The 18,282-nt window shown below is 39.3% G+C and overlaps 1 protein-coding gene and 1 long non-coding RNA gene across 4 annotated transcripts in view; one reads left to right on the forward strand and one right to left on the reverse strand.

The window, feature by feature from the left end:
- Positions 1 to 18,282, reverse strand: part of NEDD1 (NEDD1 gamma-tubulin ring complex targeting factor) — a 56,873-nt gene that overhangs the window by 21,396 nt on the left and 17,195 nt on the right. For all 3 annotated transcript variants that reach the window (XM_038386726.2, XM_043492008.1, XM_043491993.1), the window contains 3 exons: positions 16,598 to 16,827; positions 15,905 to 16,106; positions 13,037 to 13,229 (listed from right to left, as the gene is read on the reverse strand). In XM_038386726.2, coding sequence (XP_038242654.1) covers positions 13,037 to 13,229; positions 15,905 to 16,106; positions 16,598 to 16,827 — 625 coding nt within the window. The remainder of the gene's footprint in view (positions 1 to 13,036; positions 13,230 to 15,904; positions 16,107 to 16,597; positions 16,828 to 18,282) is intronic.
- LOC119849667 lies at positions 11,322 to 14,959 on the forward strand. Its single transcript, XR_006274091.1, has 3 exons — positions 11,322 to 11,523; positions 12,692 to 12,822; positions 14,505 to 14,959. It is a non-coding gene; the product is annotated as an uncharacterized LOC119849667 (long non-coding RNA).

The following is an 18,282-nucleotide window of genomic DNA, read 5'->3' on the forward strand; positions in this document are numbered from 1 at the left end:
GAACCCATTAACAAGAGGAATTACGGCTTGTCTCATATGACCAAGTCTCTAGAATACCTAAATTCTTGCAGTACCAAGTGTAAATGAGCCAAAAATAAATAAAGGCTCTGCAGTACCAAGAGAACTACCTGCTTCTGTGATCCCAGCTTGGAAGATGGGGCAGGTACCAATAGCACTGACAGTTGAGACAAATTCCTGTTAGATGACTCTGGTACAAGGATGAAGATAGCCTCTCTTCTATGGATACCCACATCTCAGATACTCATATACCAGCACCGACTTCTGTGAAGTAGAGCGTTTGGAGCCTCTGCGAGGTCTATCATGCTTTAATAGTACCTGGATTGGTTTCAGTACCAAGGTATGACTGGTACCATGGTGTTTTGAAGAACTGGAAGTCTTCAAAGAGCTTCAAGTACCACAGTAGTTTGGAGCCTTCATGGAACTCCTTTTGGGTCCCAAGGTCTCTGGAGCAGAGTCTCTGAAATAACCAGACTCTTTTTGATGAGTCTCTCTCTACTAGGAGAACTAGAACTTCTTTTCTTAGGAGCCTAGGAGTACCTTCTGTAGTCTTTTCTGCCAAGGATCGATCAAGAAATGGAGGTCAACAGGACAGTAAAGAATATTCAGATGTCAATGTACAGAAGGATTCCATGAGCCTGAGGCTGATCACAAAGCCTATTCCCATAGTTAGGAGCTGAAACTTGATTTAATCTGCAATTTCTCAATCTATTGTTAAAAGAGGTGTAGATCTTGCACGCTGCAGATTATGCGAGTATCTCCTAAACAGTGGATTCACCAACAGTGTCTGTCACTAATCAGGATGGATTCCCAGCAGAAGATGGTTTTAATCATGTTTTAATCATGGGGATCCCAGAACACCCCAGCAAAAAAACCCCAAAACAAAACCAAACCTCCCCCTGCCTCTGAAGCTCTCGGGGTGGGGGAGAAAATATTATACCAAAACCCCCTGTAAAATAACTAACATATGAAATAAACTGGAATATACTAAAACTAACCAATTAAAACAAAAACAGTAATGCTAAGCTAGAGACTAAGCAAGATGCAGGCACACTAGATGCTCCATCTCAGGCCAAGAGGGATTAAGAAGGAACAGAGGGCAGCTTGCCCGTGTAAAACTCTCTATATCTTGGACTACAGCACAAGGAGGACTAGAGCACAGTGCAGGCTGAACAGGCACTCCTAACAAAAATTTCCAATCAAAGGCACATGGGTGCATGTGCATCTGAAGGGAATGCCAATAGGGACATCATGTGAAGGAGGAGGAGACATTTACAATTTTGATCCTATCTTCATCCCTTCAAACAGATCTCTGTTCTGTCCTGGGTGAAGTTGCCATTGCAAATCATGTCTGGTTTTGATTTTTTTGGAGAGGGGTGGGTTGCAAACTTTAAGACTTGGCTCAAAAGAAAACACATCCTCAGTGGAATGGGAAGTCCATTTTTGGGAAATGAGTTTACAGGCTGAATTAGGAGTGTCCTGAGTTTTTGAATTCCATACCCCTGTTCCACTAATTATGAGCCTAGAGCTGGTCCAACCTGTACACTGAATGTGGCAGGGGTCCTGTGGAAAAAAACAGTATGTGATCATGTAATTAAAGATTGCATCCTAATATAAAACATACAAGAGGGCAAATTAAGATTGCATTGAAACCTTAACTCTGGCATTTCCAAACTTCTGAGTACTTGACTCTGCACTTTTTTTTGTGTGTATAACTGCAGTCAGGGTGGATAAAAATCAATGATTTAAAATTTTTTTTAATCTGATTTTTTTATTTAAATAGGATTTTTTTTTAAATTAAGATACATTATAGCTCAAATATATCTCATCATGGAATAGGGACTATAAATTCTATAGTATGAGACAATATATTCATGTAATGTTTAAGAAAAGTTTTGTAAATGAGTTCCAATAGTTCATGGATTAGGGACCCAATTTTATGGGGCTCTAGGGGCTTCTTTATGATTATTTAGGTTAATCTTTCTATCTACCCAATGGGACTCAGTGCTCAGTCTAGAAGATACCATCAGAGATGCTTAGTTTTGCAATTCTCAAACTATGGATATGTGTCTCCAGAAATAACATGCTTGTTAACAGCAAAAATGTTTTTAAATAAATCCATAAATAATATATAGAGGTGAGAAATAACAGACCTCAACCCCATTGTCTCTCTGCAAATTTGTGTACACAGAGTCAATCCCTTACCTCTCTTTAAAAGTGCAAAGTTTCAAAAAGTTCAAGGAACAGAAGATTGTTGGGGGGCGGAATAGATCTGGACAAGGAGAAGAAGTCTGGAGATAAATGTGAGAAGGGAGGGACAGACAGTAGAAACAAAAGTGAAACTGTTTGAGCAGCATATTCCAGAAGTCTTGAGGTCTTTCTGACTGTAGCCCTCATTGATTTGAGATCTACCATACCATTCTCTCACTAGAAGGGAAAACCTATAATGACAACAGGCCGTAGGAGAGACCCAGTTTGGGAATACTTTAATGAAGTTCCTCTATCTGTGGAAAAGACAGGTATGCGTGGAAAATGCAAACAGTGCAACAAAGAAATCCAAGGCCTGGTGCACGAATGAAACATCATCATGAGAAGTGTTCCTTCTCAGGAGGCAGCTGTGTTGAAAATGATGAAAGGAACATGTCTGAACATACAGAATCTTCAAGTTGGTAACCTTTTTTATTTCATACTTCTTTCTTAAGGACTGCCTGTCTTCCTTCTGGACTATTCTTGAATTCTCATGTTTGAGCAAAAAATATAGTTGTTACTCTATGGTACCATCATTTTAGATGCAGTTGTAATTAAAAAAAAATCTGAAAAGGACACATCTTCCTTTTACAATTTCACTTTTAAAATAGTACTGAGTGTTAGTGAACGCAATGCAGTAATATTAAATGAGCAGTATGGTAATAATAATTAAATAACTGCATTGACTTATTTTGTTTAGGAGAATCCATCCTCAACATACAAGATTCTGAAGACTATCCACGTTCAAGATCACCATCATTTTCTATAGTTTCAGAGCTATCTGCCAGTGATAGTGTTTCAGTCACATCATGTACATCACATAGCCACAGTATATCACCTGTAGCAAAAAAGGAAAAAAAAAAAGTCTCCATCATCCAGAAACCAAACCCTCTCTCTAAATAAGTTTGTGATAAGAGCCAGCAGATTACAAAGAGAAGTAATGGATGAAAAAATTGCTCATTTTTTTAATGCAACAAACCATCCTTTCTGTATGACTGAGAACCCACACTTCATTAACATGGTTCAGTCATTAAGACCAGGATACAGTCCACCCAACAGAGCAGATGTTGCAGGAAAATTGCTGGATAAAGTGTATGAAAGAGAAATTGAGCAGTGTGCAAAAGGCCTAGAGGGTGAAATTGTTAACCTGAGTCTTGATGGGTGGAGCAATGTCCACAATTATCCTGTTGTAAGTGCTTGTGCGACAAAAGAAGGGAATGTCTTCCTTACAGAAGACATTCTGTAAGCTAAAACAAACTGTGAAAAAAAAAATTCATATGTCTAGTATGCAGCTTGGTCACAGACAATGCTGCAAATGTATCCAAGATGAGAAGAAATTTAGAAGAGAGTGAAGAGAGTCCCAAGCTAACAACATACAGTTGCAGTGCTCATTTGATGCTCCTCCCAGCCAAAGACTTCAGTGTTCCAGAAATAAAGGTCAATGTTGTTGAAATTGCAAAATACTTCTGTAACAACCACTTTGCAGCAGCTGCTCTGAAAAGAGTGGAAGGAACCAAGCTAACTCTCCCACAAGATGTGCGACGGAACTCAGTAGTGAACTGTTTTAAGCACTATATCAAGAACTGGCCTAATCTGAATTTTGCGAACGAAATCGTGAAAAAATAGATGGCTCTGTCACAGCCAAAGTTCTCAACACTGGGCTTAAGAGAAATGTTGGACACATGCTTAGTACTCTGAAGCCTATTTCTGTAGCCTTGAACAAAATACAGGGAAATAGCTGTTTTATTGCTGATACTGTTGAAATCTGGAAGGAACTGAGTGAGATCTTAAAAGGAGAAATATGCAATGACAGAGTTAAATTGCAAGCATTAAAAAAACCACAACCCCGAATGGGACAAGCACTATCTCCAGCTCATTTTCTTGCAAATATTCTCAATACTCAGTACCAGGGTCAAACCGTAACTGCCAAAGAAGAGGAGATGGCTATGACATGGACATCCAGCAATCATCCCTCCGCAATGCCAACTATAATAAACTTCAGAGTTAAGGGTGAACCTTCAAGAAATATATGTTTGCTGATGTTTTAAAGAAAGTCACACCAGTGAACTGGTGGAAGTCACCTAAACACTTGGATTCAGAGACTGCTGAAGTGATAATCTCACTTTTAACAACAATAGCTTCTTCTGCCGGTGTAGAAAGAATATTTTCTTCCTTTAGACTAATTAATTCCAAATTGAGAAATCATTTGGGACCTGAAAAAGCAGGAAAGCTTGTTTTTCTTTTCCAGATTATGAACAAAATAGGAAGATGAAGGTGAAGAGATGACTGAGTTAGCTGCAGAAGCCAATATTTTAAGTTTCTCATGTTGACCTGGCTGATGACAGTCCATTTATTTTTTTTTTTTAAATATTTCATTTAACTATTTTAGTTAAAAATAATTTTAACAAATCAAACCTGATTTTAAAAAACTTGAATGTTTAACTAAATTCAAACATTCATATGCTTGTTTTGTTAAATTATTATATGTTTGCTGTTGAAGAAAAAAAATCCAGAATATACAACGCTGTAGTTTTAGTTAAATAAAACAATTTAAATGTCCATCTGGAGATGTTCTCCTCCTAATATAGCATGGCAAGAAAATCCTCCATATATTATTGATTAACCTGTTGAATTGGAGATAATTCACCTCCCAGTGACTTCATAAACATCTGCTTCAATTACCTTTGGTAAATGAAATAACCAATCATTCATGTTCTGATATAGCTGTAAAACTAATCTGAAAAGTTTTCAAAATAAATCACTTTAAAAATATAAAGTGTGTACCATCTAAAAATGAAACCTACCTCTATCTCTGAGTTGTGAAGAATATGTATTAAGGTTATAACAACCAACAAGAATGCACTTTTATGTAGAAATCTATGATTAAATTGAGTCTTCCTGACTAGTGATTTAAATCAATTTGATTTAAATAAAATCCACCCTGTAGGCCGTCATACCTCATGACTGGAGAATTGCTAAATATACTACATCTATTTTTAAGAAAAGACAAAAAAAGGCCCGTTAGTTTGACATCAATTGTATGTAAAGTCTTAGAACAAATTCTGAAAGAGAGTAATTAAAAGACAGAGGTAAACGATAATTGGGATAAAATACAACATTGTTTTATAAAAGGTAGATCGTGCCAGGCCAACCTGATCTCTCTCTCTGAGAGGATAAGATTTTCTAGACAAAGGAAATACAGTAAATTTAATCTACCTGAATTTCAGTAAAGCACTTGATGCAGTTCCACATGGGAAATTATTAATTAAATTAGAAAAGATGGAGATGAATACAACAACTGAAAGGTGAACATAAGAATCATCATACTGGGTCTGCCCAGTATCCTGTCTGCCGACAGTGGCCAATGCCAGATGCCCCAGAGGCAGTGAGCCTAACAGGTAATGACCAGTGATCTCTCTCCTGCCATCCATCTCTACCCTCTGACAAACAGAGGCTAGGGACACCATTCCTTACCCATCCTGGCTAATGGTCATTAAAGGACTTAGCCTCCATGAATTTATCCAGTTCTCTTTTAAACCCTGTTATAGTCCTAGCCTTTACAACCTCCTCAGGCAAGGAGTTCCACAGGTTGACTGTGCGCTGTGTGAAGAAGAACTTCCTTTTGTTTTAAACCTGCTGCCCATTAATTTCATTTGGTGGCCCCTAGTTTTTATATTATGGGAACAAGTAAATAACTTTTCCTTATTCACTTTCTCCACATCACTCATGATTTTATATACCTCTATCATATTCCCCCCCCCCTTAGTCTCCCCTTTTCCAACCTGAAAAGTCCTAACCTCTTTAAGCTCTCCTCATATGGGACCCGTTCCAAACCCCTAATCATTTTAGTTGCCCTTTTCTGAACCTTTTCTAATACCAGTATATCTTTTTTGAGATGAGGGGACCACATCTGTACGCAGTATTCAAGATGTGGGCGTACCATGGATTTATACAAGGGCAATAAGTTATTCTCCGTCTTATTCTCTATCCCTTTTTTTAAAATGATTCCTAACATCCCGTTTGCTTTTTTGACTGCCGCTGCACACTGCGTGGACATCTTCAGAGAACCATCCACGATGACTCCAAGATCTTTCTCCTAATTAGTTGTAGCTAAATTAACCCCCATCATATTGTATATATAGTTGGGGTTATTTTTTCCCCCATGTACACTACTTTACATTTATCCACATTAAATTCTTCAGATTTGTCACCTACAAAAGACAGCTCAGATTTGGGAATATCCCTAACATCCTCAGCCATGAAGACTAAAGCAAAGAATTAATTTAGTTTCTCTGCAATGACTTTGTCTTTAAGTGCTCCTTTTGTATCTCGATTGTCCAGGGGCCCCACTGGTTGTTTAGCAGGCTTCCTGCTTCTGATGTACTTAAAAAAACATTGTTATTAGCTAGCCAAAAACTCAAAAGGTGTTTTTCAAACTCCTTTTTGGCTTTTCTTATTACATTTTTACATTTAAATTTGGCAGTGTTTATTTACCTTTACACTTCTATTTACCTAGTATTTTACTTCCACTTTTTAAAAGATGCCTTTAAAAGGTGGGTAAGAAACTGCTTAAAGAGGAGACTATAGCCGGTCATACTGAAAGGTGAACTGTCAGGCTGCAGGGCAGTTACTAGTGGAGTACAAAGATCAATTTTGGGACCAGTCTTATTTAACATTTTCATTAGAGACCTCGGCACAAAATGTGGAAATGTGCTAAGAAAATTTGCAGATGACACAAAGTTGGGAGGTATTGCCAATATGGAGGAGGACCGGAATATTATACAAGAAGATTTGGAGGACCTTGAAAACTGGAGTAACAGAAATGGGATGATATTTAATAGTCATGACCTTGCACTTAGGGACTAACAACAAGAATTTCTGCTATAAGCTGGGGATGTAGAAGCGACAGAGGAAGAGAAAGACACAGGTGTATTGACCATAGGGTGACTATGAGCCGTCAGTGTGATGCAGTTGTGATAAAGGCCAATGTAATCATAGGATGCATCAGGTGAGATATTTTCAGTAGACACTGGGAAGTGTTATTACTATTATACAAAGCACTGATGAGACCTCATCTGGAATTCTGAGTGCAATTCTGATCTCCTGTGTTTAAGAAAGAAATTCAAACTAGAACAGATACAGAGAAGGACTACTAGGATGATCAGAGGAATGGAGAATCTACCTTATGAGAGGAGACTCAAGGAGCTTGGGTTGTTTAGCCTAATCAAATGAAGGCTGAGGAGAAATATGATTGCTCTCTATATATAGATCAGAAGAACAAATATGAAGGTGGAAGAGGAGTTATTTAAATTAAGGGCCAACATTAGCACAAGAACAAACAGATATAAATTGGCCATCAACAAGTTTAGGCTTGAAATTAGATGACTGTTTCTAACCATCAGGGGAATGTGGTTCTGGAACAGTGTTTCAAGTGGAGCAGTGTGGGCAAAAAAATAAATAAATAAAAATCTAACTGGTTTCAAGATTGACCTTGATAAGCTTATGGAGGGGACGGTATGATGAGACTGCCTACAATGGCACGTGACCATCTGTGACTGCTAGTAGCAAATATTTCCAATGGCCAGAGACTGGACACTAAATGGAAAGGGCTCTAAGTTACTACAGAGAATTCTTTTCCAGGTGTCTGGCTGGTGGATCTCACCAAGATGCTCAGGGTCTAACTGATCACCAGGATTTAGGATCGCTAACTGTTTAGGATTGGGAAGGAATTTCCCCCCAGGTCAGATTGGCAGAGATGCTGCGGAGTTTTTGCGCCCCTCTGCATTATAGGGTACAGGTTACTTAATGGTTTGAAATAGAGTAAATGTTGGACTCTCTGTAACTTAAGGTCTTTAAATCACGATTTGAAGACTTAGTAACTCAGCCAGAGGTTAAGTGGGTGTGTGAGGCTCTGTGACCTGCCATGTGCAGGAGCTCAGACTACATGATCATGATGGTCCCTTCTGGCCTTAAAGTCTATGAATCTATGAGACAAGGTGAATTATGTAGTATCTTTTATAAGACCAACTTCTCTTGGTTAGAGATAAGCTTTTGAACTTACATAGAGCTCTTCTTCAGGTCTGAATGTCACAGATGAAATAGAGACACAATGTGGATGAGCTACCTTAAATATCCTGGGACCAACATGGCTACATATGCCTATGAATATGCCAATGCATATGCCTATGAATCTATGAGTAAATTAACAACAAATCAGGGTGAAATCAATTCATAGGGCCCTGTCCTGCAAACATTTATACACAAGCAACTTCAATCATGCAAGTGGTCCAACTAAACTCAGTGTAACTATGCATGTGTCTGAAGTTACTCATACCCATGTGTGTTTGCATAGCAAGATCCATAAACTCGTAATTTGGATCACATTCTGAATTTCAGTTTGATATATTTTGGCATACAATGATCTCTCTGAGCTTAGATTCCTTTCCACTCTATCCTACATGTAATATTGCGATAAATGTGTACTATTTCACCTACTAGGTTTTACTCTCACTAACACCCAAAGGAGTCTCCATAAAACTTAAGCACAGGGTTTTTGGCTCATATACATGAAATTATGCTATTTTATAGCATTACCCAGGTGCCAATTTCAAGCATGCACTCTTTAAAAATGTTTTTTTTTAATTGGTCTTGTTTGTGTGCTAGGACTCAGTTAAATATTGAAATAGGAATGATGAATGCTTTTAATAAGTGCATGTTGGAACTGAAAAAAACAAAACAAAAAGCAAAAAAAACACCCCACTCTCCAGACAGTGCAGTAATGTTGATTAGTGGCACTTCTTGGGTACACAGGAAGCATTCTACTTCACCTCATACTGTACTGCATACCCAAGCGGGTTAATTAATCAGTGTCCCTATAGACTGCAATGGCTTATTGCTTAATAAATGTTGTTAAACATACTTCTCTTTATTTAAAAAGAGGGAAAGCTTAGCTGCATAAAAAAAAAAGCCATTAAATTTTTTTTTCCTGAGTCTTGAAACCTTTCAAAGACTTGCTCAATAGACTTGTGAATATTTTTTCAGAACTGAATTTGCTCAAGTTAAATTCCAGTAAGTTATAACTTAGAGAGCAATGACATTTACTTCCTTGAAGAATAAGGGTCAGAATTCCTGCAAAACAGATGCTAATTAAAAGTGCTGTGTTTATTTAGTATCATCTTCTCTGCCAAAGCAATACACAATGTTAAAAAATAACAAAACAAGGGCACATGCATTAACTGCTTTTGTGGTGAGCTTTATTTTAAAAGAAAAAAAAAATGTAAAGAACTTCCCGCACCCTGAAGGGCTAACTGTAAGTACTTCTCTCAGCCAAAATACAGGTGTGAGGCATTAACTCCAGGGGAATGAGAAAATCCATTTAGCCTTCCTCTTCACTACAAATACTGTGGCATGAAAAGCAAGATAGGCAGTTCCAAGTCTAACACTAGTCATGCAAAAGTAAAGTCAAATAAAAAAAATGGAGCATGCCTTTAAAACAAATATCACAAAATATGCTGCACCATAATTTTCTTCTTTTGTTTTGTTAGCATCGGGCATATATACATATAATCTGAATTCTTGAGTAAAAGGCAAAGATCTCCAAAAGTCCCTGGGAGATTTAACTAACCTAACTCTCATCCTATATTCCCCAGCTATCCTTCTAGTTAGAGCTGGAAAGGAGGGTCAGGAGGATAAAAAAAACCCCACTAGCCTGCAAAACATTCTATGTTTTAAGCCTCTTGGGCAAAAACTGCACCTAGAACAAGACCCTACTAACAATAAAAAGCTCAGAGGAATGCCTTTCTAGGGAGCCCTCTAAGTAAGGCTTAGAAAAGGGACGGCTAATGGGGACGGATGGACGGACATGGAACAGATAGATATGATAAAGGTCTATAAAATCATGAATGGTGTGGAGAAAGCAAATAAGGAAATGTTATTTTACTCCTTCACGTAACACAAGAACTAGGAGTCACCCAATGAAATTAATAGGCAGTGGGTTTAAAAACAAAACACAAAGGAAGTACTTCTTCACAAAAAACACACAGTCAACCCGGGGAACTCGTTGCCAGGGGATGTTGTGAAGACCAAAAGCATAAATGTGTTCAAAAAAGAATTAGATAAGCTAATGGAGGATAAGTCCATCAATCGCTATTTGCCAAGATGGTCAGGGACACAACTCTATGCTCTGGGTGTCCCTAAACTGCTCACTGCCAGAAGCTGGGACTGGCAACAGGGATTGGATCATTTGATAATTTCCCTTTTCTGTTCATTCCCTCTAAAGCATCTGTCACAAGCCACTGTTGGAAAACAGGATACTAGGAGAGATGGACCATTAGTCTGACCCAGTATGGCCATTCTTACGTTTTATAATTTCATGCAGAACCTAAACAGTCTACAGGTAATCTAAATCTTTTTATCTCTCTACCACAGTTAAACTCAACAAGATTAATTATATAAAGTGGACTGCAAAAAGAAAAGGAGTACTTGTGGCACCTTAGAGACTAACCAATTTATTTGAGCGTAAGCTTTCGTGAGCTACAGCTCAATTCATCGGATGCATCCAATGAAGTGAGCTGTAGCTCACGAAAGCTTACGCTCAAATAAATTGGTTAGTCTCTAAGGTGCCACAAGTACTCCTTTTCTTTTTGTGAATACAGACTAACACTGCTGCTACTCTGAAACCGGTCATAAAGTGGACTGTGACAATCTACTATTATGGTCACCACTTTTACAAGACTATGATAAATTTTGCACCAAGTATGCCTTGTGAGGAGATATTTGAAAAGTCATAATCTGCTGAATATCATTATCATGTTAAAATATATGTAGTGACTATATGCAAAGTTATAAGATTCTACTGTATGCTAATTACTGAAATAAACTGTAATTTGGGGTAACACCCACAAATCAGTTTTTCAGAGACAAAAGACACACTATCACCCCAGACAGGTGTTAAAGGGCAATCACCTACTTAAGCAGCCATCCTCCAGCAGGGGGAAGGTGTAAACAAGTAATTTACATTTCACCCCGGGGGACAATTTCAACCTCACATCCACAGAGGATTGCATGTCACCATGACTCAGCAAGGATGTTTCTAGCTGAAGAAATTGAATTCTAAAGAGGAAGGAAAATACTTGATTCACCTCTCCTCCTCCCCACATCTTTCTGTCTTGACATCAAGAACTCTCAAAGAACTCAGCTAAGGAGGAATGGTCTCAGGCTGAAAGCAGACCCAGCCTGTGCAATGTATAGCAGCACATGGTGAGACAAAAAATTTTTTGTTCACTTAGCTTGTTAAGTTATGTATTAGCTTGTGTACTACTCTTATTTTGTAACCACTCCTGACTTTCATGCATCATCACTTGCAATCACTTATACGTTTTTGTAGTTAATAGAGATAGATTTTATTATGGTTTTATCTTAACCAGTGTGTTGGATTAAAGTCTGTGGGAAACTCCATTATGAGCTTGCATTGTTCAGCAGTGTCCTGGACAATACAAGATGCATAACTCTGGGGTGACAAAGCTAGAACTAAGAATTTGTGGGTGTTGCACTGTATGTAATTCATGAGTGACTGGTAAGAGTGCTCATGTATTTAACTGTGAGTGAATTTGCATGCTAAAAGCTGTGTGAACAGGGCAGGAGTGGATGTTCTCACAGCAAAACAGTGTAAAAGACACCCCTGGCTAGAGAATTAAGGGACACAGCTGTTCAACTGTCCAGATTGTACCCTGGGTAATGTCACATGGACCCAGTGACTTTCTCAGTTCCTTCAGCTCATATATAGCTATTCTATCATAAGCACATGCAGTTTCAGAGTTGACACAATGGTGATTAAATTGTGGCTGCTCCCAATTTTATGGAAAAACATAGCACCATATCTATTATACTGCAGGTTTGTCTGGACTAGCTGTTGGTGCACAACAAGCTGTAGTGTAAATCTACATTTCACCAATTGTCCACAGGGATCCTGCTGCTGTGCACTAAAAATTCCCCAGCTTGCTTTGATCTATTCTTGTTTCAAAGTGATGTACATCAAAGCACACTAGGGAACTTTTAGTGAGCAGCAGCAGGGTCTACATAGACAGTGAGAGGTAGATCTACAATCCAGCTTGCCATGGACTAACCGTTAGTCTAGACAAGCCCTAAGTAGGCTAGAAAACTTCTAAATTCTTTTGTTTTGGGGTTTGACACTGCCTGTATCACTAACAATGTAAATGAGCAAAATGGGCACTTCCTGTACTAAGCTAAATATTATAATAAAAAAACCCTACAATAAAAAGAAAATAAAGGTTGTGAAGTCAAAAACTTATAAAAATGTTAGAATTAATGTTGCCTGTGGCCTTAATTTGACTTCCTTGTGTGTATGCTATAGGATACAGTCTTCAATTACATGAGCTCATACTGTTTGGGTTTTTTTTCTCCAAAGGATGCCTGCCTCATTCAGTGCACAGGACGGATCCAGTTTGGGATTGAATTAAGGTTATCTAGCAATGGGGCTGTTGTTGGTTAATACCTTCCTGATTTGTTGCACCGGTTTGAAGGCATGTGGTGAATGAGGTAGGGAACTGCGGGAAGAGAAAGGATAGTCTCATGGTCTAGGCAGTTGAATCCAATTATATACACAAACATATAAAAATAATATTTCACAGTGACATAATGACTTGTGAACTTTCATACTGCAAGGTTGGCCAAAGAACGAGAAGTATTGCTCCAAGATCTTTTCCACAAACTCAGATAATTTCCTATTCTAAAAAACAAACAGATTCCTTACCTGTTTTGTCCTGAACAACATCTGCTCCTTTACTCTCAATTGTTGACATGGGCTGGGGTGACACTGTAATTGGTGGGTTAGAGGTAAGACTTTTGATGATGCCAGTATTCTGAATTCCTCCAACATTGCTATTCGCTTTAACATCTGTTCTTTTGGATGCTGGTTTATTTGAAGAACATTTATTAAAGCTGGACTGAAGAGAAACAGCAAATTTGAGACATTATTAGTGCTCCAACTTAAAGGAAAAAAAATATACACAAATTCTTTTTTCCTGTTCAAAACATGGACAAGTTTCACAAAATGTTTAAATTGCAAAAAATTGGTCTAAACAAATATAACCTCTCAGTTTCTGATTACAAGTAGGGAGTCAGAGGTCTTAAAGCAAATGTGGAGAATGTGGGAAATTTCTGTACTATTTCTATTAATATTGTGTGTGCCTCATTTTACCTGCTTGCTATTACTGTGCTTGACTGCATGGAGTTAAATCAAAGGAGGCTGTTAGTGGGAAACAAACAGGAAATGGACAATAGCAGAGATAAAATACCTCCAGAAAGAATACTGAGGATCCTTAAGGGAACCACGAAGAAGCCTTTAATAGGGAAATGGCCACAGCCTAGCTCCAGACAGAGTAGAGGGTTTATTTTCCCAAGGCCTAAGACTAGGCTCAACAGGGACACAAAACCATTAAAGACCCCAGCAGAGAGAGAGAGAAGGCAGGGGTAAGTGGGCAGGAGCAGTTGGAGATAAGTCTCGGACTGAGGTACAAAGAGAAAAATGTTGCAGGGGCTGACTGTCTCTCTCAGGCCAGGAACAGATATATCTGGCCTGTGTTGAACTTATCCAAAACGTGCAAGGAGAGAATAAAGTTTAGATTAGATTGATGAGTCTAGGCCTTCTCTGTTAATTTACTTTATTTTTTTCTAATACACTGTTCCTGTTGACTAATAAACAACACTTTGTTTGGTAAAGGTTTGCAGCAACACAAGTCAACATTTTCTGATTATAAAGCTCCCTGGAGAGAAAATGTCTGCAGGGAGCAAACTAAACGGGCAGAGTCACAGTGAGAAACTGGGATGCTGAAGCCTGGGAACTCAGTCTAAAGGGTATGTTTACACTAAGAGCTGGGGGAGCGATTCCCAGGTCACAGACATACTTGCGCTAGCTCTCATCATGGTAGTGCACTAAAAGCAGTCGTGTAGCCATGGTAGCATGGGCAGCAGTGATTGGTGGCGTGGGCTAGTCATGCCGTGTACTGTCACACCCCCATGACCCCCCCTCAGGGGTTCCCTGGGAAGGCCGATCAGCATTGCATGTTGCTAACCCTGTTGCAAGCATTGCAAAGCATTTTGGGGAGGGTCAAAGGTGTAAGTGTGGACTGAAAAGTTCCTTTGCAGGTTGCAAAAAGCTGGGAAGGGGGAGGAAAGAAGGAAAAAAACAACCCAAAACACAGGTTAACTTGATATTCCAGCTAAACCCGAAGATAAGAAGCTGACTCCAGCCCAAGGCCAGCTACTACCTGCCAAGACAGAAGGGGGGGAAGTCCAACCCCCCCAACCAGCCATGAGAAAGGAGAGTTGTTGAATGAAATGCAGAGGCCGCGAAAAGGAGCAAGACGGCAAAGGCCAGCCAGGGACAAACAAAACAGTCTCACAGCCCTGAGACCGGTGTGTTTTGGGAAAGATGAAGCAGCCATGGAAGGCTGGTTTGGACTGGTACACAGAGCATGGGGAGTAAAGGTCTCTGAAGGAGACGCCCCCAAGAAACCCCAGGACTTAAAACCCTCCTGGGAGCTAAGGCAAATCAGAGATCACAGCAGATCCTGGACGACCCATGTATGGGACAAGAACTCCCACCCACCTCTTCTTCTTATGTTACACCCAGGCTTGGCCAGCCTCGGGTAGTGCAGGTGTGAGTATGAAAGTGGGTTAGGGCTTGGGGCACTAATGCTTTCTTCCTTCCTCTGAGTGATGTGGGGACCCTCCCCTCCCCCACACTCTCAGCTGTTATTTTAATCAATAAAGCTTTAAAACTTAGACACTTGGTGTGTTTTGTCATCTCCCCCACAAACGATCCTGTGGCCTCAGCCTGATCACCTGATGCCTCAGGCAGATTGGTAACAGAAATCTGTCACAGTACGTACCCATGGGATTCAGGGGGGTTTGAACTCAAGATGGCTACCCCGTGCAACCACTCACAATACTCTGAGTGACATTGACGTGTCACAGGACTCCCCCTTGGGTGAAGTGGAGGCCCAGAACAACACTATAGCCACACACAAAAAGAGTTTAAGGGTATGTCTATACTATCTGCTGGATCAGTGGGCAGCGATCGATCAGGGCAGGCGGGGGGGATTTATCGTGTCTAGTCTAGACGCGATAAAATCGACCTCCCCCGAGCACTCTCCCGTCGACACCTGTACTCCACCGCTGCAAGAAGCGCAGGCAGAGTCGACAGGGGAGTGGCAGCAATCGACTCACCACAGCGAAGACACTGTGGTCAGTAGATCTAAGTACGTTGACTTCAGCTATGTTATTCACATAGCTGAAATTGCATAACTTAGATCAATTCCCAACCCCCCGCACCTCAGTGTAGACCAGGCCTAAGACTAAACTTCACTCATGTTACACAAGACAACTAGTAATGCTGAAACTGTATTTAAGAATGAGAAGAAAATTAAATTGACAAAGTATACAATTAATGTTTGTTTTCTATACAATTTCTCTTGCTCAGTTGACATATCTGATTTTCCTTTATGTTGATACCTGTAATACACTGACAGTTCAGTATACACATTTCTTTAGAACACTTCAAGTTAATGGTTTCCTTTTATTAACCTAAGTCTGCGTGATAAAGAAGGAAATGTTTTACCTTTGAACAAGTGCTACTGTACTGAAGGCGTATACACTTCACAGCGGTTTTGTGAGCACTGACGGTTTTTACCGGTGATGTCAGCTTTCTTAGATCATAATGGTAAATTTTTCCACGGGAAGAGCCAATAGCCAGGGTAGTGCCATCAGGCATAAAATCCACTGCTGTCAGAGGAGCTTCAGCTACCAGAGTTCTCAATAGTCTTCAAACATAAGAAATATAGGAAGATGTAATTAATTATTTAAAATACTTTTCAAGTCACTTATTTTTTATTAGACTTTCAAAACAGCACTGAAGAATTACAGCAAACTATATAACACAGACTTTTGTAATTCAGATAGATTTACAGTATATCTATTCTTCTAGAGACTGATCAAATACTTACTTAAGGCAGTGGAAAGGCTCCTATTGACTTCAGTGGGAACTGGATTAAGCCTTTAGTGAAGGCTTGTACACTTACATATTAGCAAGATATTATATATACCTCAAAAAGGAATTTAACAGGAGCACAATCACTATTTTCTAGAGAATTCAATCTCGAAGCTATCATTCTTAATACGGTCTGACTTTAAAAACAAACACTAACAACCTCTAATCACAGATAAATGTACTTCTTGGCATTACAAGAACTGAGTCAAATTCCCATACAATCCACTGCTAGATAATGCTTACCATAAGTTATATAATCCTTACTTTTTACTTGAAGTGTCATAGAGAATGATCCTTTTATCCAAACCTATGGTTACAAATAGCAACTCATTGACAGGAGAAAAGCAGATTTCTGAGGCTGGAGCTTTGTGAGCATTTTCAAAATTATGGTATGGATTTTGACTATTTACATCCCACAATGTTACAGTTCCACTGTCAGACACACTGCCCAATAAAGACTTCTTAAAGGAAGAATATTTCAAGTGTCGAATAGGCTGTAAAATAAACCAAAAATGCATAATGCACTATTAACTTAAAATTATTTAAAAATTAAATGCATATAATATATCTATATATAAAGTTGAGGTTAAACAAGTCTAAATCATTCAGACCAAAAAAAAAAGTCATCTGAATTAGGATTGTAAAAGCTGATTTAATTCAACAAGCCATAAGTCAATAGACTGACATGTTTCTTAGACATGATGCTTAAAGGAAGGCGGCTTTAAAAAAACAAAACAAAAAAACTACACACCCATAATGCATTTGGTCAGTATCACAATGCAGTATGTGAGAAGTGAAAATTCCTTCCTTACCACTGTGCTGCTCAGTTTACACCACAGTCAAAAAGTGAGGGTTAAGAAAGCAGCAGCAGCAGAAACTCCTGAGAAAAGTTTCCTGATTTTATGACAATTACCCTTATAATTAAAGGAAACTTTTAAAAATGCCTGTATCATAAAGTTAACTATAAGGCATCGGTTGGTCTATGGAGACTGTCTCGACAAGTGAAAAGCAACATTATAATTTTACTAATTGCTATCTTACCAAGAGTGTTGAACTTTTTAAATACACCACAGTGATGTGGACGTAATTTGGTAAAACATGATGAAGAAGAGGAAGTTATAGCTAGCATGTGACATAGCATTTGTAATCTAGGGGGAGAAGACTTGGCTGAATATTTTTACTATTTATGTCCAAGGACACAATGTGGGCACTATACATTAGTGTAAATATGATAACTGAGGAAGTTAAGTTGACCAAGGCATATCCTGTTTGTCTTTTAATTTTGCATGCAAAGTTCCCCCACCACCACCCAGTGACCTCATAAATGGATGAGTTAGTGCATGATTTTAAGTCTTTGCTCTGGAGTGATGAATGTGATGTCCATCAGATTTCCGAGTACTGTCTCTTTAAAATGGAGAGAACTCACTTTGCTGCTGCAAAGCCAGTTGCCATTTTGTGTTCAGATGCAGAAGTCACACAGAGTGTGTCTCTTTCTTATGGAAACAAAGCTTGGGATTTGAGTGTGTAATTCACCCACTCATGTGGTGCTCTATGCCCCTCTAGTGGTAGCAGGGCCACATAAAGAGGTAGATAAGTTTGAAAAAGTCTTGGGTTATCTTCTGTGTTGACCTGCCACTAGACAGGGATGGGATTTGGGGTAGGTTCTGTAGGGAAGGATGTTCTAGTGGTTAGACCCTTCTGCCCCATCCCTCCAGCTCCTCCCTGTGCCCTTCTGCTCCTATCCCTCCCTCTCCAGCTCCTGCCCCCACACCCCTATGCTCCTGCCCATGTTCATCCTTCCCCCACTCCTATCCTCTACCTTTGCACAATTCATCTCCCCTCATCTTCTGTTTCATTCTGTTTCTGTCCCTCTCCTCTCCTTCCACCCTCTCTCCATCCCTCCCTCCCCAGTACAACTCTTCCCCCTCCTTCTCTTCCTCACCATCTGC

This window comes from Dermochelys coriacea, chromosome 1 (assembly GCF_009764565.3).
Source record: "Dermochelys coriacea isolate rDerCor1 chromosome 1, rDerCor1.pri.v4, whole genome shotgun sequence".
Lineage (NCBI taxonomy): Eukaryota > Metazoa > Chordata > Testudines > Dermochelyidae > Dermochelys > Dermochelys coriacea.